At 39.9% G+C, this 26,028-nt stretch overlaps 1 protein-coding gene across 1 annotated transcript in view; it reads left to right on the top strand.

Moving 5' to 3' along the window:
* The first annotated feature begins 9,761 nt into the window (after positions 1-9,761).
* Positions 9,762-26,028, top strand: part of Lrrc69 (leucine rich repeat containing 69) — a 99,741-nt gene continuing 83,474 nt past the window's right edge. The window contains exons 1-3 of the mRNA XM_051198007.1: positions 9,762-9,960; positions 20,173-20,299; positions 23,789-23,861. Of these exons, the coding sequence (XP_051053964.1) occupies positions 9,778-9,960; positions 20,173-20,299; positions 23,789-23,861 (383 nt within the window). The 5' untranslated portion in view covers positions 9,762-9,777. The remainder of the gene's footprint in view (positions 9,961-20,172; positions 20,300-23,788; positions 23,862-26,028) is intronic.

Here is a 26,028-nt window from a genome sequence, read left to right on the forward strand (position 1 = left end):
CATGTATTATGTTCACATTGTCAGTTTCTTAACAGTTTCAGAATTTAGAACTCATTTTGCTTTAGAACTTTATCCAGTTAAGCTACTATTGCAGGTGAGGTGGAGGCTTAGGACATGTTGGTCAATGGAGGTTTACTTTGGATCAGTAAATTCTAAAAACGTTGTAGATTCATGAGTGTTTTTTTTTAAAAAAAGGATTCACATTCATAAGAAATGATTAATAAGAAAATTCCTAAACACGGGAGTCAGTAAGGGACACATGTGTGCCAGGTGGTGTCTCAAATTGCTCCCTGCATACAACTGCTAGTACCCTGTCATGGTCCAGTTGGCATGAACCAGTGGAGGAGCAAGTCAGCTGATTGTGGAGAACGGGACTGGTGGTTTCCTGACTTTCTCTTTAGCTTTTAATGTTAGTTGAGCAAATGTGTTTCTTCTGTTTGTTTGATGCATTTATTCTGTCCTGATGTAAGTCTTATTTAAAATTCTTTTTTCTCCATCTGTAAACTCTGTTATCATCAGTTCTTTCCCTTGGATCCACTCTTGTTTTTTCTGACTGAACACTCACCCCAGCTCTCCTCACTCAACACTTCACCGGCTTCACCAGCTTTCCTCAGTTAAATGGACCCTCCTTTGGCACGTGTCCCCAGACCTTTACACCCAGGTTGGCTACTGTTTGATTCTTTAGTGATTCTTTCTTGTGCATACACTCTGAGAACTAGTTATTTGCATTTGTTTATTTCTCTCTACTTTATGTGCTTAGAAACAACTTCTTGCTAGCTAGCTTACTAAATAAATGCTTGCCAAGTGTCTTTGGATATCAGTTGAGAGAATCTGAGAAGTTGCTGTTGGGACTGATTGGCAGCTGTGAGTAAACAGAATATAAAATCGTGTTTGCTTACAAAAGGACTGCTTTCTACTTTACCTTTCCATATGCCTTTTGGTCATTCGAAGGGGAGAAAGGAACAACTGAGAGCATTTTGGTTTTGCCTTTTTCAGGTGTCCTTAACCTGAAAATTCCAAAACCGAATTGTTCCAAAATTTCACACTTTGAGCTTTGACACCTTAAGTAGGAAAAGCTACCCCATTAAAATTTAGGTTCTATGCACAAATACTTTAAAAAATATTATACAAAATTACTTGGACCATGGAAGGTCTGTGTGATAGATATGAAGCATAGATGAATTTCATACTTATATACGTGACTCATTTTGAAGTTGGTCATGTGTAGGTGGAAAGTCTGTAAGAACCTGATGTCCAAAATTTCAAATAAAGAAGCCTCATCTTGTAGCATGTAACCATTACTTCATCAATGAAGACAATGCCCGATTTTAATGAATCTTCAAAATAGAAGGAGTTTATAGATCAAATAATTATTCCAAACTTTATTGATAGACTTTATTGATAGGTCTATAGGGGCCAGCGAGGTGTCTCAGTGGTGAAAGTGCTTACCACCAAATCTGAAGACATGAGTTTGAGCTCTGTATTTCACATGGTAGAAGGAAACCGTGGTCTCCATAGGTTGTCCTGGCTTCCTGTGTGCTGCACAAAGTTTATAATTCTTTTATTTAAGCATGGTTAGGATGACCAGTATGACTTACTGAAATACATCATTGCCTTTCTAGAATGCTGATGATAGCTAAATTAGGATCGTTTACAAATCAGTCTCTTGTGATTTCTGTATCACCCTTGTTTATGAGTTCAGTCAACACAGTGATGCCATGGGGATGAATAGGAACCCTAGAGTATGGGTTTTTAAGAGATAGAATAACCTTTAATCGTGTGGACCGCTCCCTCACTGAAATTCTCAGCCCTTTGCGCTACCTCCATGGGCTCTATTCTGGTCCTAGCCCTCTTCTGGTCATTTTCAGGGTATTATCCATGACTTTCTCAGACTGCTTTAAAACTCTTGGAGTTGGTGTGTTGCATGCAGCAGAGTTACAGTTTGTTTGGCCCATGTAGTGATTCAATTTTCTTTAAAAGAAGAATTAGTCGATAGTTTAAAAACAGGGAGATTTCACTTAGACATTCTTGCTTTTACCTTTTCAAGATAAAAACTAGAAGAGTTGTTGATGCCAACCCAGGGTTTCCTTCTGGCAGCCTTTGGTGGGAACCCGGGGTGGCAGCGATGCTCTGTAGGGGGACAGGCAATCTGCTTGGCGTCTGCTAATTTGTGTTCTTGTCTCAGACATGCCCAGTGTCCAAGCCACAGTCTTGGTGTTCCTGTAAACCATTTCCTTCTTAGCTTATTTTGTTTTGTTTGTTCTTCTTAATTGAACTTCATCTTGGTTTTAGCTCAGTGCCCTATTTTCTGCTCCCTGCCCCTTATTGGCTATTTCCTTCTGATTTGTATGTTTTTAATATTTGGTGGAAAAATACGTGTTTCTATTTGTATGTTTTTTAAATAGATTTTTGAGTAGTTTATCTAAATAGATGGTAATTAAATTGCTTCTCTGGAATCTGGTTTTATTGGCAAAATAACAGCACTCAGTATAAGTTGGAAAGCTTTTGTGATGCTTTTCTGAGCTTAAGGAAAGTTGTTTAAAGGTTATATTCTTTATCATAGGAGCTAAAACTCCTTTATTTATGAAGCTGTGCTGCACATACCAGAGGATGAAGTTTAAAAATAACCTTAGCATAAAGAGTGCATAATTCTGTATTTCTCCTCTGTGACTTGGTCTTAAATTTTATGAAGTGCTAATAGAGATCCTATCTTCTAACACGTATAAAGTTATTTATGTGTCATTTCTGACAGGTCTTCACTCAGTTATCTAAGAAATATGATGAAGTAGTGATAGATACAGAAGTGGATAACTGGGTGTGGTGGTATGTGCCTTTAATACCAGGACTCAGGAGGCTGAGTTCAAGGCCAGCCTGGTCTTCATAGATAGTTCTAGAACAGTCAGGGCTACACAGTAAGACCCCCATCTAAACAAAAGGGAAGAATAAGGAAAAGGATTTTGTCCCATGGATGGCAGCAGGGAGGCAGATACTGGATGTAGTGTACATATGTTAACACCTGTGGTGTGCATATGTCAGCCTGAGCAGTGCTTACATTTCAATCCTTGTTTAAATAATAGTGGAGATCTTAATTCAGTTGTGTATGTGAGACTGCATAAAAGCAAATAGAACTACTATTGAACACTCACTTTATGCCAGGAGCTGGCAAAAGAGTTTATGTGCATGGGCTTGTTCATGCCTCAGAATGCAGGGTTTGCTGTTTTCATCCGTTATAAAGATGATAGGATGAGACTTGAAGAGACATGAGTTACTTGCATATGCCACATGGTTAGTCATCAGTAAGGTTCTTAGTGGAAAGCAGGCCTGTGGCTGTCCAAGGCCCTAACATCAAACCTTCTATTTCCATAGCTACTTTAAAAAGTGAACCAAAAGAAACCGATGCCATTTATTACAGGACAGAGAATTCATACAGCAGTTTTAAGTTAATGAAGCATCTGCTGGTTTGAAAACTTCTGCCCAAAGTCCTAGACCACACTTTAATCACAAAATAAGCTTGCCAAAACAAGTCAAGGAAACACATTGGTTTCTTCTGTAATCTGTATTTATGAACTCCTGGTTTTTCAGGCACTTTCCTGGCTTTCAAAAATCTGTCAATTTGTCACAAGGGCCTTTGTTAAGACTAGAATTATTCAGGTACTTTGGTATCACCGAGTTTTTTCTAAGTGCAACAAGCCTTCTCTGTATTAGTGAAATAGATGACTGATTTCACTTTAAGGTCCTTGATATCCTAGGATATATAATTTAGCATTCTCACCCTACTTTGTACTTCCGAAGTCATTTGTATCATTAGTTAGCCATTTCCCATGTGTCTCTGTGTAATAGACTTGTATTCTATTCTGTCTTGTTTCATTGATGAGAAAGGAGATAGATCTGGTTTGACTGACTTGGCACAGTTCACACAATAAGTTGTTAACTCTGGTCTTGATTAGCATCCAGCTTTAGCTTCTTGGTCCTGTCCTGGGTTTCCAGGCTGGTGATTTAAAAAGCTGATGATTTTTCAATTTTCTTGCCAAACGGTTTGATTTCTGCTTGCTGGGAAAGCTTCTAATGCCAGCATTCCATGAGGCTCTGCAGTGGGCAGTTCAGCAACCCTCTCATTTGCAGCTGCCCACACATGGTGGTGTAGTACTGAAGGTATAGGTCCAAACTAAAAAAATCTGAAAAAGTGAACTCTACGCCTTTTTAAATCCCATTTCCTAGCTTTCTAATGTCTATAAACCTAGACTTTCCTCAGCTGTTCTAACTTGTCATATAGCATAGAACACTTCTCCCTCTACATACCTGCTAAGAGCATTCTTCCTGCCAGCCTGATCCCACAGCTGTGTCCGCCCCAAACGAACACACAGACGCTATATTAATATGACACTGTTGGCCGTTGACTAGGGCTTCTTATTGGCTAACTCTCGTAATTATTAACCCATAACTATGAATCTATGTATTTCTACATGGTCTTATCTTACTGGACGCCTCACTCATGGCCTCTCTTCCCGGGATTACATGATAACTCCTCTCTGCCTATATTTCCCAGAATCCTCCCCATCTCCTAGACCTGCCTGTCTCGCTGCCCTATTGGCCACAGTGTTTTAGTCATCATCCAATAAGAGAAACATGTATAGCAGGCATCCCCATCACCCTTTCCCTTTGTACCCTAAATTGTTTTCCAATGTTCCTGCAAAAGACCAGTGCAGTCAGTCTTACCCACATCTATAACCTTAATTCTCAGCTCCCCCTTCTGTCTCTTTCAGCCCATGGAGGGCTGAAAGCAACAGTGCTAGACTGTGCTTTATGTTTTGAGCAGTGCCTGGGTAGTCTCTTGATGCTTTAAATTTGGGGACCCTCATTTTTCTTTGTTCACCTAATTTTTTTTCCTTGCCTGTTTTTCTTTTTTTTTTTTTTTTGAGACATGCTATGTGTAATAACTCTGGCTGTCCCGGAACTTGATCTGTAGAGCAGGCTGTCCTGGAACTCAGCAGAGATCCTCTTGCCTCTGCCTCTTGAGTGCTGGGATTACAGGCATGCACCAGCACTGCCAAAGTCCGGCTGCTCGTCTAAGCTTTATTAGCATACAGTGAGTGCCTGCTCTGTCTGTTGTGCTATTAGGGATTGCCATTCAGGTGTGACTTGGTATTTAATGGCAAGGGGGAAATTGGAAGAGAACAAAAAATAGAAGGTATAACCTGCTAAGTGAAGTTTAAAGTCTGCTTTATGGAAGCGATTCCGCTTGGTACAAAGGTTTCCTAGGCAAAACGAAAAGTATGAGCAAAGGGGTAAGTGTGCTTGATGCCCTTGCAAGTCGTTTCCAAAGGGCTGTAAAAGGGATGGCCTGTTATGTACATTTGTAGTTTGTTAGTGGGGATATTTTATGTCAGATGTACAGATTTTTATCACAGAAAGGTAGTTGATGCTGGGGTTATAGCACCATGGTAGAGTGTTTGCCTACTATGTGGGGAACCTTGGGCTCAGTCCTCAGCAAGAAAGAAGAAAAGGAGACAGATGTGTACTGGCAGTGGTAGCTTTATGAGACAGTGTGTAGTGCAAACATAAAGCAGTCTGGTTGAGAAGCTATGTGACTTCTGATATTGGCATTAGGAGCAGAAGCAGGCAGGTGGGGCATGATAGGGTAGGTTTGTCTGAATCACTTTAGCAAAGCTAAGATGCTAGCACAGACTCCTGTGCAGTTTTAGGCCAGTTCTGGCTATAAGCCATTACACACACAATTTAGAAGTCTGAAGTTACAGCTTGGAAAACAGTACAGTTGTTGCAAGGGTGTTATGGTTCATCTTTAGTGTTAACTTGGGAGATTTAGAACTACCTTAGAGTCATACTTCTGGACATGTCTGTGAGGATGTTTCTAGAGAGGATTAATGGAGGGACAAGGCCTGTCCTCTATGTGGGTTGCACCTTAAATTACATGAGTTCAGGTTTATACAATAAATCCCATTTTCCATATATTGCCTATTTTTTTTCTCACTTTCTGATTTAAATTCTTTTGTTGCTATAAGAAAAATACCTAAGTGAGTTTTGGGAGTGGGCCTTGAGTGTAAGGAAAGTCTTGTCTAGACTCTCAATGGGAGACTGATATCACTCTAGGAGGTGATTGGTAACAGCTTAAAGAGGTGAGGAAAATAGCAAGCTAAAACAAATGTAACTTCTACTGTGTAGTAAGGCGATTTGCATTAATACTGAGAAATGAATGTCTGTCACCAACTGGATGCTCTAGCTAAGGGGCTTTGTAAATATTGTCAAAAAAAACGCCTTCAGGATAGTAAAAGATGAGAGAGATGAGCAGGAGGAAAATTTATATACAGAGGCTTTGAGAGTTTGAACAATAAAACATTTCGTTCTTAGTGTGATGACTATACTTGGTTGTCAAGTGGACTACATCTGGAATTAATTCAAGCCCAAGCTTTTGGGTATACCCATAAGGGATTTTTCTTGATTGGATCATTTGAGGTGGGAAGAGCTACCTTCAGTCTGTGCCACACCCTTCTGGTGGCATCCTGTATGATACAGAAGAAAGAAGCATTGGCTTTTTACCTGCTTGTCAGTGCTCTTACTGTCAAGGGCATTCCTTCACTTGTGCTAGACTCTGCTTCTAAAGGATCCCCACATATACTGAAGACCAGATAAGTCATCCAGCCTCATGATGGACCGACCGGACAACTGTTGGGTTCTTGGACTTTCTGTCTGGAGACAGCCATTGTTGGAATAGTCAGACACAAACTGAAAGCCACTAATAAATCTCACATATCATTTTGTCAGTTGTTTCTGTAGAAAATGCTAATACACCTACTCTCTTCACATAGTAAACGATGCTCAAAGTAAGAAATGTCAGATGAAGCAAGTCTAGGAAAATGTAAAGGAAGTGTGAAGACTGCAGCTGATGGTATGCAGATTGTGTTTAGAACCAAGAGAGATTACAAATCCCTACTAAATGGCTAAAGTCTTAAAGGTTCAATCCCATAGCAGTTTCATATGGAAATCCAAGATAGAGGGCTGGTGAGGCGGCCTAGCAAGTAAAAGTGTTTGCCAACAAGCTGGCGACCTGATTTCACTGAGTTCAGTGCCTGGATCTTACATGGTGGAAGGAGACAGCTGGTTCCCACAAGTTGGCTCTGACCTTCAAGTGTATGTTGTGGCAGTCCTCACTCTCCTACTGAAGATGATGATGATGATGATGATTCGGCAGTCCTCACTCACTCTCTTACTAAAGATGATGATGATAAGAGCAACGACGATAGCAACAACAACAATAATAATACTTTTAAAGAAAATCCAAGACAGGCTGCCTGCACATGCCAGAGGCCGCTGTGGATGTAGATCTTGCTGATACAGTATATTATAAACTTGAAAGCCCCACTGAAGTTTTTTTTTTAAAGATTTTGTGTCAGTTTTGACAGAACTGAAACAATGCAAAAACTAAAACAGCTCACTGCTGTTAGGACTGTAAAAAGGGTAGAGCTACTATGAAACAGTGGCAGTGCCTCCTGAGTGTATGTGTAGCACTGTTGGACACAGCGGCTCCACTCCTAGTATATAGACCCTAGTAAAATGAAAATGTCTGCATTTGAATGCTCCAATCAGTGATATTTCTAAGATCCAAAAAGCTGAAACAGCCCAAATGCCATCCATGCAGGGTCATAGAGGAATAAAATGTGATATGGAGGTATAATGGAATATTGTTTAGCAGTAAACATGTAGTAGTGGTATTGCTTTTACATGGATGATCCTTGCAAAGGTTTTTCTCAGAAGCCGTCATACGATTTCATCTTCACATCATTTCCAATATACAGTATTCAAAGAAAGCAAATCTTTAGTGAAAAAATAAAAGATTAGGCTGGGTTATGATTGGTTTTCAAAATATGACCATAATTTTACTTTTCTCACTTGCCATCCAGAAGTAGAATTTAATTTGTCTCATTTGAAATGTGAGCAGACCTTAGGGACTTGCTTCTTACAAATCTAAAGGTTGTGTTAGAAGTAATGACCCATGGCTTTCAAGCTAAGTCATGGAGGTAATGTTCCTACCCTACTTTCTGTATTAGGATACTCACACTTAGAGCCAAGCAGCCACATGTCCAAGCTGACCGCCTGAAGGTCCTAGTCAACAACCAGCATCACTTGCAAAGATAGGGGAAAGTGGGCCTTTAGGTGATCTCTGCTGGTCTAACCGTGCTGCCACAGTGGTCATCAGAGGAAGCAAACACGGGCTAGGCTTAAATTATGATTGGTGAATGAAGTGTTTTATGTTGTTGTGTGGTGGCTTCATAGCAACAGAGAACCAGAGTAGGTTGTGATTATACTGTTGATTACCTATCAGGTCTGGTAGAAAAAAGGTTCAAAGTTTACATTGTCTTCTAGATTTGCTAGATCATTAGAAAGCAGGATCAGGTTACAGTGACCTCTTTTCCCTCTTTAGGTGAGTAACAACTTTCCAGTGTTTGGGTACCATCTTCTAGGATGCTGAATATGATACACTGTAGTCACTTTAGAGGTAATGGTGCCACAGATTTTTAAAAGATACTTCCTTGTGTATTTGTACATGTGCATATTCACGTTCATATGTATGAGGGTGTGTGTGTGTGTGTTTGTGCGTGCTCCCGCATGCAGGAATGCACATGTAGAAGCCCAAGGTAGCATTTGGGCGCCTTTCCTACTCTCTACTTTATTCACTGAAGTAGGATCTACCTGGCTACTTTAGCTAGCCAATTTGCCCTGGTGACTCCTAGTCTTTGCTTTCCCAGAGTTGGATTTAGGTAAGCCACCAAATCTACCCTGTATTTAATGGGTTCTGGAGATTCAAACTTTGGTCCTTATGCTTGTGCAGCAAGTATGTTAACCAGCCTGTCATCAGAGGAAAGGCTTATACAATCACAAGAAACCAGAGTATGAGTGTTTAGCTGTGGGTGTCTACTTCTCCTTCCATCAGGTACTGGATGAAGGCTCTAGGATGTATATAAGGTAGTCGTCAGTCTCATTACAGGGGAAGGACATTTAATGTAGCCTCTCCACTATTGCTTAGATTGTTAGTTGGGGTCATCCTTGTGTTGTGGATTTTTGTACAATTCCCTAGTGCCAGATTTCTCTTTAAAACTATAATGGCTCTTTTCTTGCTAACCTCTATTCTTCCCTAATTGAGTTGGTTCTTTATTTCATTAGAACTTGGAGTAATGATGGATTTCTAAGGCTGTTTTGATTTATTAGCTTCAATGAATGGAAGCTATGAACTATTTGAATGTATTGACACGTAGTTTGTACTGGAATAATGTAATGAATGGTTGATTCATTTCACCTTTATTCGTTTTCAGGCTGAGCTGATGTCTCACCTACTCCAAGATACACACACACACACACACACACACACACACACACACACACACACACACACACCCCCCCAAAGATTCAGTGTTAGGAAATGATTCAGTCCACTCTAGATACTTCCTCCCCCTGACCCACCCCCCTATGTTTAGCATCTCAAACTGGTGGAAGACCCCCAAAGCTTATCCTGCCTCTTGATGTGATCTCAGTATTTGGTAATTTCCAAGTGTCTGCCATAAGATGCATAATCCCTGTCTTGTATGCTTTCTGGCCAAACCCGCAGTGGGTATTTCCCCTCTCTAGATAGAAAAATCATCTAATACCTCCTACCTTCATCATAATGGGGGGTGGTTTTGTTTTTATGACACAACAATTCTGCAATTAGATGCTCTGAAGATATATAATAAACTCTCCTCCATAATGGTCACCCTTTCAAAAATCATGACTGAGAGACTGTTGGTAACAGCACTGAAGGGTGGTAGCAACACTAAGATCATTACTTTGAATGGGAAGAAGATGACAAAGATTCCCTCAGCACTAGAAAAGCTGTCTGGTCTGAAGACTCTAGACCTGCAAAATAATCTCATCTGCAAAGTGTGCCCAGAGCTAATCACCTTGACCCAGGTGAGGAAGCTCATGTCTTTGGGGTTGTGGATGGAAACTAGATGAAAGTGCTGAGTGGCAGAGTAATGGTACTTTGATCTCTGGAGACTTAGCTCTCTGGAGACAATATGGAGCGCCGTTGGAGAGGCATGAGTAGCCATTCTCGCTTAGGGCATTACACATGGCAGGAAAGATGTTGCAATTTACTCCTGTGCCCTTTGGCCCACATCTGGAACCAGAATTGGATCTTTGCTATGCTCATCTTCCTTCAGGCTGTCATCTGGAAAGAGGTTGGAAGCCTGGGTCTGGTGGTTTGTCTACCTTGGGGCTCACATCTGGAAGTAGGTTTTGGGGTTCCAGGCAAGACTGTGCCCATCCCCCTGCAGGGGCTATTCTGAAGTCTTTACATATGGAATTAAGGCACATTTAGCATGTTGTGGAGGGAGTTACTTTTTCATTTCCCAGAACTGGCTGGAACTTGAAGTGCAGGGCTGATAGGAATAGGAAGGAAAGGAATTTCTCTCCCCTAAAACAGCCCTTAGGAGTTGGTTAATATTTAAAATAAAGAATATCTTTCTTAAAGAGAAGCAGTTGACATGGATGAGTCCCAGATGCTTATGGTAAACGTTTCTTCCTGATAATGTCTGACTCCAGCTGCTGAAATGTTAAGGTTAAGGGAAGGCAAGTCATGCAGTTTTCTTCCTGTTGATTTCGTCATAGTCACCAACACTGAAAGAACCTATAAACTACTGTCATTGCAACCCCTGAAAGAGTAAATCTATCATCTACACACTACCTCCTTTACCCTTTATCAAACCATTTTTCCTTGTAATCTTAACTATATCCTGTGACGATATGGGATAGTTGTTAATAGTAGCTTCAGAAGGTGTAATTCTAGCTATAAGACAAGGAGTCCCATTTTTCTAATGGGACAGATGAGTTTCTGTGCAAAGAATCTAAGTTCTCACTAAAAATCATGAACTGATCTCTTTTTCCGCTTGAATTTCATTCTATTCAAATAGCTCTTCATGTTATAAGAAAACCATTGTTAAAAAGCTTATATTAAGCAATCTTCTGTGAAGGAAAACTATTGCTAAAAAGTTTATACTAAATAATCTTTTGTGACACTTTCAACCCCAGTTCTCACTTCCATATGTAATTACTCTCAATTTATTCTTTCTTGCAGATTCCAATTGCAAGTACATGCTATGCTTAGTCTCTGCAGTTATCTTTTCAAACTTAGTGTGATGATATATTTAGATCTTCCAGTAGCCAAGGCCTCACTCTGCTCCCCAGTGTGCAAACTGCCAATACCAACAAGTGGTGTTCATTCTGGCCTTGATCTGGTGGCTGCCTTACCACATTTTATACGTTTCATAACATTTACATCTTGTTCAGTTGTAACCAGGACCAAGCCTTTACTTTGTCTCTCAGAAAATTCCACAATGCACATTGTTAATGAGTGTTATCAGAGAATCTGTTAATATATTTTTGTTCCCTTGGGCTGTCTCATGTTTTTTTCTTTATACCTAGAAAAAATAGATCACATTTTTTTTATATTGCCATATTTAGTTTTTTAATTCTTGCATCTTTGCTATCATGGTTTCATTTTATTTCAAAGTGATGCTACAAATTTTCAGATGTACCTGTTCCCTGATATTTTTCTCTAGGAACCTCCTTTTCCTGCCCTTAATAAGCAAATTGTCCTCTGGTTTTGCTGGATGATGCCAGTCCAGGACATCCCTTATTGTTATCGTGAAGTAGACTCAGTTGTTTTCTATAGCCTGTATTTTCCTCCTCACTCTCCTCCCCTTCATCTTTTTTTTCTCCTTTTCCATCACGGTCTCTGCAGCCACCCATGGATTGCTAGAATTGTAACCATGTCCCTACATGACGAGCAGGTTATCGTTCTTTTTCAGTATAGTAAGTCCCCATGTATCATCCTAGTCTGGGTGTGTTGTGGTTAATACTTAGGTCCCTTGCAGTTCTGAAAATGTATTATATCTTCATATTTGAATAATAGTTGTATAGTAAAAAGTCACATATTACCAAATATACTTCCCCGGGAAAGAAACTAACAGAGCTAGCTAACATGACATTGTCTTTTTGTGGTACCTCTTATTGTTTTCTTATTTTTCTGTTAGGAAAGACTCTATTTTGATTTTTGGTACTCTCTTCAATTAGGGAACTGGCTTAGTTTATTGCTTAGTGATTGTGTTTGTTTGTTTGTTTTTGGAGATAGGGTTTTCCTGTATAGCTTTAGGGCCTGACCTGGAACTAGCTCTTGTAGACCCGGCTGGCCTTCAACTTACAGAGATCTGCTTGCCTCTACCTCCCAAGTACTAGAATTAAAGGCGTGTTCGACTACTACCCAGCAGTGCTTAGTGTTTTAAGAAGAAGCCATATTGTGCTTAAGTCAACTGACTTGACCCTGGGTTCTTGTGGTGTGTCCTTGGTGTGCTTTCTATGTGTTTCAGGTTAATGGCTTTACATCGTTTTGCTGTTCCATAAAATAGTGATGTTTATTACATAAGTTTGCGGACAAGGTGAGGCAATAAACAAAATCTATGTCTCCTTTGTAAGAGGAGCCATAGAAGCAAGCAAACTGTGCAAGAAACTTTCGGAGAATGTGTATATAGATGGCAATGTGTATATAGTGACAATAATGTTCACTTATTGTCACAGTTAATCGGACAGATGAGGGTAAGGGAAGAGTGAAGGGAGAGAGGAGAGAGATGCAGGGAGAGGGAAAGGAAGGGGGTGTGTGGGGGGGAGACTAAAGGAGAGAAAGACAGAGACAAAGCCCCATCAACTTTAGTGTAGAAATGGTGATTATCCAAAGATTTGTACATTTGTTTAGAAATGAAGGAGTGTTGCATAGGGAATACTTATGCCATAGTAAACTACTCAAAAAGGCTGAGGCAAGGGGAAGTAGCTTTTTTTTTTTTTTTTTTTTTTTTTGCTTTTGAAGTTAAACTGTTTCTCTCCTTTCCTCCGTCTAAATCCTCTCTTATTACCTACCTTGATCTCTTTATTTTATTTGTTACATGCTTATATGTATATGTGCATACATATATTCCTAAATAAAACTTCCAGCAAAAATAATGAAGATGTAAATTATTGTGATAAAACAATCCTTAGCTCTAGATACACGGGGGAGGGCCTAGGCCCTGCTCCAAATGACTTGACAGACTTTGATGATCCCTCATGGAAGGCCTCACCCTCCCTGGGGAATGAATGGGGGAATGGGATGAAGGGGTCGGTGGGGGGGGGCAGGGGAGGATGGAAGGGAGAGGGAACTGCTATTGCTATGTGAAATAAGATTGTTTCTAATTTAAATAAAATTTGTAAAAAATATAAAAAATTCTTGACTTAACAAAAAGGTGTGGTGTCCAAATTTGAACCAATTACTGAACAGATGTTCTTGGAGAAATACTGTTTATGTAAAGTTGTTAATGGCTTTTTTTGCAAGGTTCTGATTATAGTAGAATTTTCTGTTTCAAGTAAGCATACATGTACTGTATAATCCTGTACTATATAATCTTCAGGTAAAGGCTTTGAGTAGACAATTCTCAAAAGATATACACAGAGCTAAGCATGTCTGTGAAAATGTGTTGAATATTCTTATAATCAGGGAAATGCAAACCAAAGCCAAAATGAGATGTCAGTTACATGTGTTAGAATGAGCATAGTTAAGTGAAATGTGACAAGTGTTGGTGTGGATATGACGAAGAGGGTGTCTTTGTATGTAATGGGACTCTTATTTTGTATAGTCATTGTTGAAAATACTATAGTTTCCACAAGAAACAGTCCTACTCTGGGTCCATGTACAGAAGGAATGGCATTAATGACGAGAAGAGCCATGTGTGCAACATGTTTATTGTGGCATTATTCATGGCATCCAAAACACAAAAGCATCCGCAGTTTCTATTAATGTATGAATAAAGAAAAGATGTGTATATATTTACAACGAAAAGCCATCCTGCCTTAGAAAGGAAGGAGTCCTGCTACTTTGACAGTAAATGAACCCCATAGACATACTAAGTGAAATGACAACATCAAAAGATGTGTTACATAATAACTGGATGTTATGTAATTCTAGCACTTGGGAACTATAGATTTAGGAGAGTCCATGTTTAAAGTCATTCTCTGAAACAGCCAGTTCTAAGCTGGCCTGGGAGATGATAGATAGATAGATAGATAGATACATACATACATACATACATACATACATACATACATACATAATAGATACATAGATAGTAACACAGAATCTTTTCTAAAACAGCTTCCATCCTAGTCCCCAACCATATGATGCATAAGTCACTTTTTATGACATCTGGAAATGTAAAACTCATAGAGATAGAAGTGGGATGGTAGTTAAATGGGTTTGGGTGTGTGGGAAGAGATAATAGGAAGTAGATCAAAGGGGCAAATTTCTTATGTAATACAAACAAGTTCTAGAGATTTAACATGCAGTAATGTGCCTGCAGTTACTTGAGATCTAAGAGCAGATTTTTAACAGACAGATAAACACACACACACACAGACAGAGAAAGAGACACATAGACACACAGACACACACATACACACACACACACAGAGAGAAAGAGAGAGAGAGAACCAAATCCAGCTTTTATGCTTTAATTTTACGTTAATTCAGTAGATGGAATCCATTTCTTTGTAAATGTTAAAGCGTGCAACATAAAAGGTTCCTCTAAAGCAGTGGCCCCTTTGTTGGAACAGCCCTTTCACAGGGGTTGTGTATCACATATCCTGTGTATCAGATACTTACATTACTACTCAGTAGCAAAATTACAGTTAGGAAGGAGCAGTGGAATAACTTTGTGGTTGGGGGGTCACCATGGTATGAGGAATTATATGAAAAGGTTGTAGCATTAGGAAGGTTGAAAACCACTGCTGTAAAGGATTCCATTTCAGAAGTGTTTAAGTATCCAGTAGCTTCAATCAGACATTTTCCTTTTTAAAACTTACAGAACAGCCCGACTTTGTAAATTTGGCCAAACCTTAGGAGAAAATAGGTCAGTTTGTATGAGCTGTGTCCCAGTTGCTATCTTTGGCCTGTGGTTAGAGTTGTATGAGTAAGCTGATGCTGGAATGGCAAGTGCCCTGGAGAATGCCCGTGTCCTGGAACGCACGGTTGAGCTGGACTTGGGAATACTGCTGATGCTTCTGAGCCCTTGTCCATAGGGCTCGTACTGTTAACTCTCTTGGGGAATGAATATATGTTTGTAGTTTATTCACACTCTTAATCTATTTAAGCTCAGTGCCCCAGTGTCTCATAAAAGGGTGGCTGTGATGAGAAATATGTGCAAAGATGGGTTAGAGTTATAAATTGTTAAGACAACAAATGTATTTAAAATCTGAAAGTCATTAACTATCAACATGTATGTATGTATGTATGTATGTATGTATGTATGTATGTATGTATGTATACATTAATTATCTGCTGCTTTTCTAGCACCATGCATTGTCTTCTGGGCCTGAACAATTATGGTTAATGGGAAATAAGTGCTCATTTTCTAAGTGTCTTTTTGTACTCTCTAATCCTTAACACAACTTCAAGAAGAATAGTAGACATCCCTCCCTCCCTCCCTCCCTCTCTCCCACCCTCCCTCCTCCCTCCTCCCTCTCTCTCTCATTCCTTTTTCAAGATAGGGTTTCTCTGTAGCATGTCCTGGAACTCACTTATAGATCAGGCTGACCTCGAACCCACAGAGAACTGCCTGTTTTCTGTTTCCCAAATTGGGATTAAAAGTGTGTGCTACTGCCACCTGGCATTGTTTCCATTTTTAAAAGAAATAGAGGCTTAGAGATTTGAGTGACTTTTCCCTAGATCACAAAGAGCCCAAGAGAAGGGTCAAGAATGAGTGACCACTTGTTCTCACACTTAGGAATTCCATAAAATGCTGAATTGGAAGACATCATATAATCTCCCAGGACCTGGTGCAGGCCTGTGCAATTTCTGCATGCTGCCTCCATCTCTGTGAGTTTGTGTGGCCTTGCTCATTTTCATTTGGAGGACCTTGGGTTTTTCTTTTATGTTATCTCCTCTGGTTCTTACTCTTTCTATCTCCTCTTCCATTGGGTTCCCTGAGCTCTGAGGGAAGGAATATGATGGACACCTTCCATTTAAGGCTGAGTGTACAAAGGTCTGTCTCTGCATAATGTCTGCCTCTGGGTCTCTGTTTGGAAACAGCATTTACTGGACAGAAAAATTCTTCATGGATTGATTATGTGAACAGTTGTTTAGACATAATCTAGTAGGATTAAGACAGGGATTAAAAGTAATGTTACAGCACATTTGTTGTAAATTCAGCTGTGCAGTCATAGATGCAGGCAGTATTAACAGGGCGATTGGAATGGAATGCGTGACTTGCACCTACGAGGAATTTTGATGTTAAGATTTGATTACTGACTGGAATTTTGATGTTAAGATTTGATTACTGACTGAATTCAGAAAAAGGAGAAAAACAAGTTCTAGGTGATCCTAAATTTGGGCGCTACAAGATTATAGTACTGGTAAGTATATTATCAAAAGCAGGGAAGGGAAAAGCGACCTTCTTTGTTCATGGGTATCACCAAGTTTTAGAATTTGATCTAAGCGTGATCCACTGGAGATGTTTTAGGAGCCAAAGCCAACAAGATGCTATTTTTACAGGGATAAATGTAAATTCCTCCGATTAGATTAAGAAAGGAATTCATTGCACAAGCTCAGGATGTGGGTTATGTGCTTAACATTTAACATAGGTTTGTTATTGTTATTCTTGGCCATGCAAGGGATGGCTTATGCACAAGTAATGTGCCTCATTGTCAAGAATATATGATGTTAGACTACATTAATGAAAGTGTACTCATCTACCAAAGATTCCACCATCCCTGGTATTTGTGTTGTGAATTAATTTTTTTTTGTCATCCTAGGCCCTGTGTTTTCTGACAGGAGCACTCACAGTGATTAGAAAGTGACCAGTGTGGTCAAAGGGTCTGGAAACCATGTCCTAAGGAAAATAAATGGTTAAGGGGAAGATGGGTCAAATCCAGAGAGTATGATAACAGTTCTTCAACATACTTAAAGATTATGTAAGAGGAATGGGAATAAAACTATTGTTTATGGGTGCTGTGGGAAGAACGGGGTAAGAGGTACAGTGAGCTAGAATTTATTAATCATAGAAAAATAACAGTTGGCCAGTGAGATGGTTCAGCAAGTGAAGGTGCTTGACACTAATCCCGACAGCCCGAGTTTGATCCCTGGGATTCATGTAGTAGAAAGAGAGAAATGATGCCAGCTAGCTCTGCTGTGACTTCCACAATGATGCTTATTTAGGAGTTAATACTAACAGAAATAAATTATTTTTTGAACTTGTTGTCTGCCCTACTTCCCAATATTAGATTGTAAGAGTTCTTGAGTATCTTATTCATGACAATAATGCTAGCATTCAAGAGAGTGACAAGTAGGTAACAAATCCAAAATAAATATGAGTGAAGTAATGAAACATAGGTGGGAAGGACTTTTTCAACCATATCAATCCTTGACTTAGTCTTTGGAATTTTATAAAAATTTTGATAATTTTTTCTGAACCTTAGCATATTTTCATGGAGACAGAGTATGTGCCTTGCTGCCCAGCATTTAGGAGATGGTTACAGATTTAAAAACAACTAATGTCCTTTTGGGTAGGCATGGTGATGCACATATCCAATCAGCGATGTGTGAAGCTAATGCAAGAGGATTGTGATGAGTTTTGAGACCAACCTGGTCTATATTTTTATAGGTCAGTCTGGGCTACAGAATGAAATGTCTCCAAAAATAAAGCTTCCTTTTTAAAATAATAATATTTTTGAGGTTATGAACTATTTCTCCTCTTCTTTCCTCCCTCAAACCCCACCCACCCAACCCCTTGCTTTCTCAAATTCATGACCTCTTTTTCTTTATTACACACACGCACACGCACATACATACATACATACATACATACATACACACACACACACACACACACACGCACACGCACATACTGCATGTGTAGAGTCCTCTCCCCCACCACCTTGTGGTCTTGGAAATTGAGCTTGGCTGGGCATGCTTTTCAGCAAGTGCCTTTACCCAGAGCCATCTCTGTGCTGTCACAGTCACTAATGACTTTGTGTTGCAAAAACCCAGTGGTTGTTTCTTATGTTCCGATTTCACTTCACGTTCTCCTGGGATTTGACTTACACTTTCCTTTTTAGAAGCATTTTCATTTTCCTTCCTTGTGACTTCTGTGATACTGTATTTTGGAAAGACTTAGACATAGACTTCTGTAATTTACTAAGGCAGTACTATTGGGGGAACACACACATTCACACACACACTCATGTATGTGTATATTTTTTTCACACACAATTTTTTACACACATTTTTTACACACACATATACACACATTTTTTTTACACACACACACACGGAGGGAATGGGGCTGCTAAAGCATTGCAGAGTCCAAAGATGTGTGGTGACAATGAATTACACGGGTAATATAAAACTAAAACAGCTGCAGACTCTGTATTAAGCCTTTTCCCTCAAATTGTGAATATATTTTAACCCTACCTTCAAAATGAGTTGACTATGATGGCAATAATATTGTTGCAACTTGGACTCATGAACACATTCAAAAGAGTACATACCATAGCCAAGTTGATTTTATCCCAGGAACAAGATTGGTTCAGAAATTATCCAAATCAGTAAGTATAGCACAACACATAAATCACATGACCATCTCAGTAGATGTAGACAAGGCCTTTGACAAAGTTCAACATCCCTTATGAGGAATTGAGGACTACAAGGAATTATCCTTAAAAAAAGAAAAAAAAAAAAAAATCAAGACAGGGTTTCTCTAGCTTTGGAGCCTTTCCCAGAATCTGCACTGTGGACCAGGCTGGCCTCGAACTCACAGAGATCTGCCTGCCCCTGCCTCCTGAGTGCTGTGATTAAAGGCATAAGCATGCACCACCACCACCACCTGTGCAAGGAGCATATCTTAACATGTTGAGAGTTATGTGCTAAAATGTATACCTGATATTACGAAAGGAGAAATGGGATTTCTTCTAAATTTCAGGAATGAGACTGGGACACCTACTTTTATTCTTATTCAATACAGTGCTCAAAGACTTTTTAAAAATTATTATTGTTTCATTGTTATTTGAGACAAGATATCACTATATAATGCTGACTGCTCTGGAACTCACTTAGTAGACCAAGCTGGTCTCAAACTAATGTGATCCATCTGCCTCAGCTTCTCAAGTACTGAGATTAAAGGGAGGTAAGCCATCATTCTTGGCCCAGTGCTTGAAATCTTAACAGAGCAATACAACGAGAGAAAAATCAAAGAGATACAGAAAAGGAAGAAGTCAAAGTATTCTTATTTGTATGACATGATCATATGCTTAAAATATCCTTAATGACTGACTCCACCAAAAACCTTCGAGGAACTGATAAATACTTATGGTTAAGGAAATAGAATGTAGGGATAGCTTACCTAACAGTAAAAAAAAAATTCTTCACTAGGTACATCAAACATGAAATAACACCTAACATATAAAGAACTGTAAAATCAAGCACCGAAACACCAAATCTAATTAGTAAGTGATTAATGAACCAGACACTTCTCAAAGACCAATCATAAGTGACCAATAAATATTTGTAAAGTCTTCAGAAAGTATGAAAATGAAGGCTGCTTGTGAGTTCAGCTTACCTTACTCTGAATGGCAAAGATGTGGGCAGAAAGGACTGATTGTAGATATGCAGAATCTAGTGTGTGTGTGTGCCTGTGTGTGTGTGTGTGTGTGTGTGAGAGAGAGAGAGAGAGAGAGAGAGAGGAGTTGGCGAGGGGGCGGAGACCATAAGAGAAGTGGAAGTTGTGAGGTTGTGAGGAGGAAACAGCTGGGGTTGGGGAGAAGGTGATAAAATACATGTAATATAGGAGGAGACGATGTGTACCACAACTGGAGATGGCAGACGAGGGCTAGAGGGGAAGGCGGAGGGCTGTGTGGAAGAGGGGCGGATAGGTAGTTAATATGAAATACATACATGAAAATGCTGAAATGAAATTACTCTGTGCTAGCTTAAGGAAATGGATAAAAACAGTATCTTTATGTTTTCTTACGTTCTATAGATCTCAGCAGTCTTAGTGCATTTCCCATTTGGAGGTAGATAATGTACAAATACCTTAACTCTGTTTACAGTTGACAATACTAAATCTGGGAAACAACCTTTTAGAAGAAGTTCCTGAAGAGTTGAAATACCTTACCTCCCTGAAGAAGCTTCATTTGTTTGGAAACAGGATTTGTAGAATTGCTGCTGGAGTTTGTGGTAAGTTAGTTAAGGAACACTGTAGTATTGCATTTAACGCCCTGTGTTTAATAATTTGATACAGAAATGAAAAAGAATTCCACTGTGCAGAAATTAAGGAATTTCTGAAGCAACACTTTTCAATATTTAAAAAAAAATTGATAGTTGGTAGTGGTGCATGCCTTTATATTTTAATTAATTTTCATTTAAATTAATAACAATCTTAGTTTACATACCAATCCCAGTTCGCTCTCCCTCCTGTCCTCTCTGTCCCCCACCTACTTCCCATTCCACCCCCACCCCCAGGTAGGGTAAGACCTCCCTCTCATGGGGGATCATCAAAATCTGTCACATCATTTAGGGCAGGGCCTAGGTGCTCCCCTGTGTATATAGACTGAGAGATCCCTCCATAGAAAATGGACTTCCAAAGCCCATTTCATGCACTAGAGATAAATACTGGTTCTTCTGCCAGAGGCCCCATAGATTGCCCAGTCCTGCAACTGACTGCCATATTCAAGGGGCCTGGTTTGGGCCTATGCTTATTCCCCAGTTGTCAGACTGTGGTCTATGAGCTCCCCCTTGTTCAGGTCAGCTGTTTTTGTGGGTTTTCCTAGCATGGCCTTGACCCCTTTGTTCATTCCTCCTCCTTCTCTACAACTGGATTCCAGGAGTTTGGCTCAGTGTTTAGCTGTGGTTGCCTGCTTCAGCTTCCATCTGCTACTGGATGAAGGCTCGATGATGGCATTTTAGGTAGTCATCATTTCATTATAGAGGAAGGGCATTTAAGGTAGCCTCTCCACTACTGCTTAGACTCTTAGTTGGGGTCGTCCTTTTGGGTCCCTAGAGATTTCCCTTTGCAGATTTCTTGTTTAGCCCATAATGGCTCCCCCTATTAAAACATTTCTTCCCCTGTTCTTCCCCAAGTGGACCTTCCTGATCCAGTTCTCTTCCCACCTCTCCTTCTCCCCTCCTCTTCTCTGTACCAAATTCCCCTTCCCACCCCCTCCCCCAGGCTCCCAATTGCTTCAGGGGATCTTGTCCCTTTCCCCTTCTCAGGGGTCCATTTATGTCTTCTTAGGGTCCTTCTTTCCTTCTCTGGCAGTGTGGATTGTAGGCTGGTGATCCTTTGCTCTATGTCTAATATTCATATATGAGTGAGTACATACCATGTTTTTTTTTTTTTTTTTCCTGTTTCTGGGTTACCTCATTCAGGATGATTTCTTCTAGTTCTATTCATTTGCCTGAGAAATTCAAGGTTACATTTTTCCCCCCTGCTGAGTAGTACTTCATTGTTTAAATGTACCACATTTTCTCCATCTATTCTCCAGTTGAGCATCTAGGTTGCTTCCAGGTTCTGCCTATTACAAATAATGCTGTTATGAACATAGTTGAACAGATGTCCTTGCTTTATGAAAGTACATCCTTTGGGTATATGCTTAAGAGTGGAATTGCTGTATCTTGAGGTAGACTGATTCCCATTTTCCTGAGGAACCGCCATACTGATTTCCAAAGTGGCTGTACAAGTTTGCACTCCCATCAGCAGTGGAGGAGTGTTCCCCTTTCTCCACATCCTCTCCAGCATAAGTTGTCATTGGTGTTTTTGATTTTAGCCATTCTGACAGGAGTAAGATGTTATCTCAGAGTTGTTTTCATTTGCATTTCCCTAATGGCTAAGGATGTTGAGTACTTTCTTAAGTGTCTTTCTGCCATTTTAGATTCATCTATTGAGAATTCTCCATTTGATCTGTATCCCACTTCTTAATTGGATTATTTGGTGTTTTGGTAGCTAGCTTCTTGATTTCTTTGTATATTTTGGAAGTCATCCCTCTCTCAGATGTGGGGTTGGTGAAGATTTTTTCCCATTCTGTGGGCTGCTGCTTTGTCTTGTTGACTGTGTCCTTTGCCTTACAGAAGCCTCTCAGTTTCAGGAGGTCCCATTTATTAATTGTTGATCTCAGTGTCTGTGCTACTGGTGTTATGTTCAGGAAATGATATCCTGTGCCAATTCATTCAAAGGTACCTCCCACTTTCTCTTCTAAGAGGTTCAGTGTGACTGAGTTTATGTTGAGGTCTTTGATCCCTTTGGACTTAAGTTTTGTGCGTGGCAATAGATATGGATCTATCTGCAATCTTCTATAGGTCTTCTATCCAGTTATGCCAGCACTATTTGTTGAAGCTGTTTTCTTTTTTCTATTATTAATTTTAGCTTCTTTGTGAAAAAGGAGATGTTCGTAGGTATGCGGATTAATATCAGGGTCTTCAGTTTGATTCCATTGGTCTACCTGTTTGTTTTTATACTAGTACCAAGGTGTTTTCATTACTATAGCTCTGTACTAGCAGAGCTTGAAGTCAGGGATGGTGATGCCCCCCAGAAGTTCCTTTATTGTACAAGGTTATTTTGGCTATCCTGGGTTCTTTGTTTTTCCATATAAAGTTGAGTATTGTCCTTTCAAGGTCTGTGAAGAATTGGGCACATGCCTTTAATCTCAGCTCTCCGTAGGCAGAGACAGGTGGATCTTTGTGAGTTCGAGGCCAGTTGACAGAGTGAATTCCAAAACAGGCTGCAAAGCTACACAGAGAAATCCTGTCTCAAAAAACCAAAAAGATAAAAACAAATACACTTCTTGAAAATTTCATGCATGAATATATTGAGCTTTGATCAAATCCGGCCTCCATGCCTTCTCCTCCAACCTGCTGGTTTATAACCATTTCCCCACTGAGCAGAACAGATTCACCATGGTCACAAGCCTATCCCAAAGCTAACTCAACGGTAAGCTTTCCTTATGATTGTGATAGATGAAAAATTTTTTTTCTTAGAAAAATCACATGATATGAGACAAAACAGACCCACAGTTGAATAAATTGCTTCTCTTCTGTTGGTAATTTTAGTACTTTGAATTGGGTACTGTAATTCTCAAGTTGGAGCATTGGGGAAAAGCAATGTGACCCTTTTTTCCTTTGATTCAAGTAAAGATTAAGCTCCAAACATGCTTTCATTCCTAAATGGCAACAATTTCCAGGAGCTGGTTGTGTAATGGTAGGCCTGGATGATGAAGCTTACATATATCAGAATGAAAGGAGGAATTTGTCATTGAGAACTCTGCCATGTCTATGTCAGGCATTGTGGGGTGACTATACTCCAGTGGAAAATAGAGCCAGTCGGTTCAAAAGAAAACGGTTGTTGCAGGACAGACAGAAAGGCTGCCCCTGTGAATGCTGGGGTGGGGGGGGTTGGATGAGAAAGTGTACTACATCCTGCTTCTGCCTTTTACTTCTTAGGTCCAGTTAGTGATGATCCTGGTTCTATTCTTTGTCCTCAGATGCCTGGCTTAACTCTGTTATGATGTGATACATTTCCTCTTTTTGCCTTAGCTAGTTTATGAGAGTATCTGTCTTCAGCAACCAACAGAACCATGGCCAAGGCAAGAATCCAAAAGAAGTCAAAGGTGTATAGAAAGACTAAAGCTTTTCCCTGTGGGATGGCTAAAGTGACTTACTGTTTTCTGACAGATGGATTGCAAGAGTTGATTCTGCTTAATCTGAACAACAATCTACTTAAGAGTCTTCCTCAAGAAGTTGGCAGGTAATTTTATTTATAGTGAAGCTTGGTTAAATATTCCATTCCTCTCCTTGCCCAAACTCCATCCCATTCTTTAGGCCTAGCTCCAAGTAGTTGGCAGAGGGGTGGGGCATGGGGTGGAGCTGGAGGGTTTCAAATAGCATAGGGAGATCAGAAATGTGAAGCAACCCCTGAAGTCTTTTTTCTTTCTCTTTTGTGTGTATATGGCATATGTTTGTGTGTACACATGTGTATGGTATGTGCAGAGACCACAGTCTGATGTGGGGATGTCTTTCCCAGTCTCTTTCCTCTTTCTTTTCTTTTTTTTAAAAATTTTGTTGAGACAGGGTCTCTCACTGTCCTGGAGCTCATCCCTTGTGCTAAATTGGTGGAAGCAAGTCCCAGGGATCTGCCTATGTCTGACCCTAGCTCTGGGATTACAGACATGTGCCACTGAGCCAGGCTGGAGGAGGTACACACTCAGGTCCTCATTCTAGTAGAGCAAGCATTTTACCCACAGAACCATTGCTCAATCACTAAGTTTAAGCAAATAATTCCTGAATCACTTGAGAGAAATGAGATATATGTGGGTTATAGAAGAGTAAAGTTGGGGTATAAAACAGAAGGCCTTAAGGTGGTATTATTGATAGGCCAGCTCAGTTCTTGGAGCTTGCTCAGACACCGACTGGGGACATTAAATTTTATTTCACCGGTGCCATAAACCATTTTGAGTTTGATGAGAAAAGCATATAAGTTTGATATAAAAGGAAAGGATTTAAAATTACGATGTCATGTTTTTCTTCAATATTTATTTATTTATTACACATGCAAAGTTCTGCTTGCACGTATGCCTTCAGGCCAGAAGAGGGCACCAGATCTTATTAACCGATGATTGTGAGTCATCATATGGTTGCAGGGAATTGAACTCAGGACCTCTGGAAAAGCAGCTAATTTTCTTAACCACTAAGCCATCTCTCCAGCTCCACGACATTTTTACTAAATAAAAACTGACACATTTTATTCTCCTTAGTAACAACCAAAATATGTTGTTTTTCCTCATCCTGCACATCTGTGCAGATAGGCCATCGTTACAGTGTTTCTGGAGCCACTGAAGGCCTGTCCTTCCAAGGAGTATGCACTCTGGAGCTGTGTCTCTGACACATGGAGACAACTCTGCTCAGGTTGACTTTGGAGATTCTCCATTGCACATTGAACAGAAACATACACATTACAGAGTAAGAGCAGCTAGAGGCTTCAAAGAGACTGTGACATGAGCAGAGACACAGAACCATCCTTCCTCAGAGCCTAATGTGTTCCATTTCACTTGTTTCTACTTCTTCCCAAATCCTTACATAGAGGAGGCCGTACTCTAAGTGGAATAAATAGAAAAATAAAATGAATAGGGACTAGAGAGATGGAGCAGGTGTTAAGAGCACTGGCTACTCTTCCAGAGACCTGAGTTCAATTCCCAGCAACCACATGGTGGTTCACAACCATCTATGATAGGATCTGGTTCCCTCTTCTGACAAAGGAACAATCTAATTGCTATACAAGAGAAATGCTTAGGATAATTCAATTGCCAGTAGTTGCTTGCTTTGCTTTCCTATGATTTTAACTTACCAGTCAATTGGAGTTTGTACGGATGTTGTTACAGTGTGCAGAAAAAGACATGCAGAAATCTGGCGACTCGGGTTCAGGATAGGTCTTTGTGCAACTAGCCTTATTACCTTGGACTAGGTAGTTAACTGTTCTAGATCTTTCTTTCTCCCCCTTGTAATGTGAGAATTTTGAAGAGTGGAACTTTGGAGCCCTTTTCAGTTTGAGAAGCTGTCTATGTTTTCAGTTCAGTGTGCACTATTTAGAGACACATGCTGACGAAAAGTGATACACCAGAAAATGAAAGGACAGCGTTCATTAGGAAAAGTGGAATCTTAAGTCTGAGGCCCATGTGGTTTTTATAGCCAGCTCTAGGTCATCTGTATTCTTACCAGGCCATAGATCCAAGCTAACTGGTCATCTTTTCAAGTAGAGTTTCACTTCAGCATCCTGGAAAAGTTCTTACATTGAACAGGTTTTAATTTTATTTTTAAATTATGTATACATATGTATGGTAGTATGTTTAGAGATCTCAGGCCAGTGTTGAGATGTATGTGTGTCTGTGTGGATTTGTGCATGTAAGTTACAGGTACTT

This window comes from Phodopus roborovskii, unplaced genomic scaffold (assembly GCF_943737965.1).
Source record: "Phodopus roborovskii unplaced genomic scaffold, PHOROB, whole genome shotgun sequence".
NCBI classification, from domain to species: domain Eukaryota; kingdom Metazoa; phylum Chordata; class Mammalia; order Rodentia; family Cricetidae; genus Phodopus; species Phodopus roborovskii.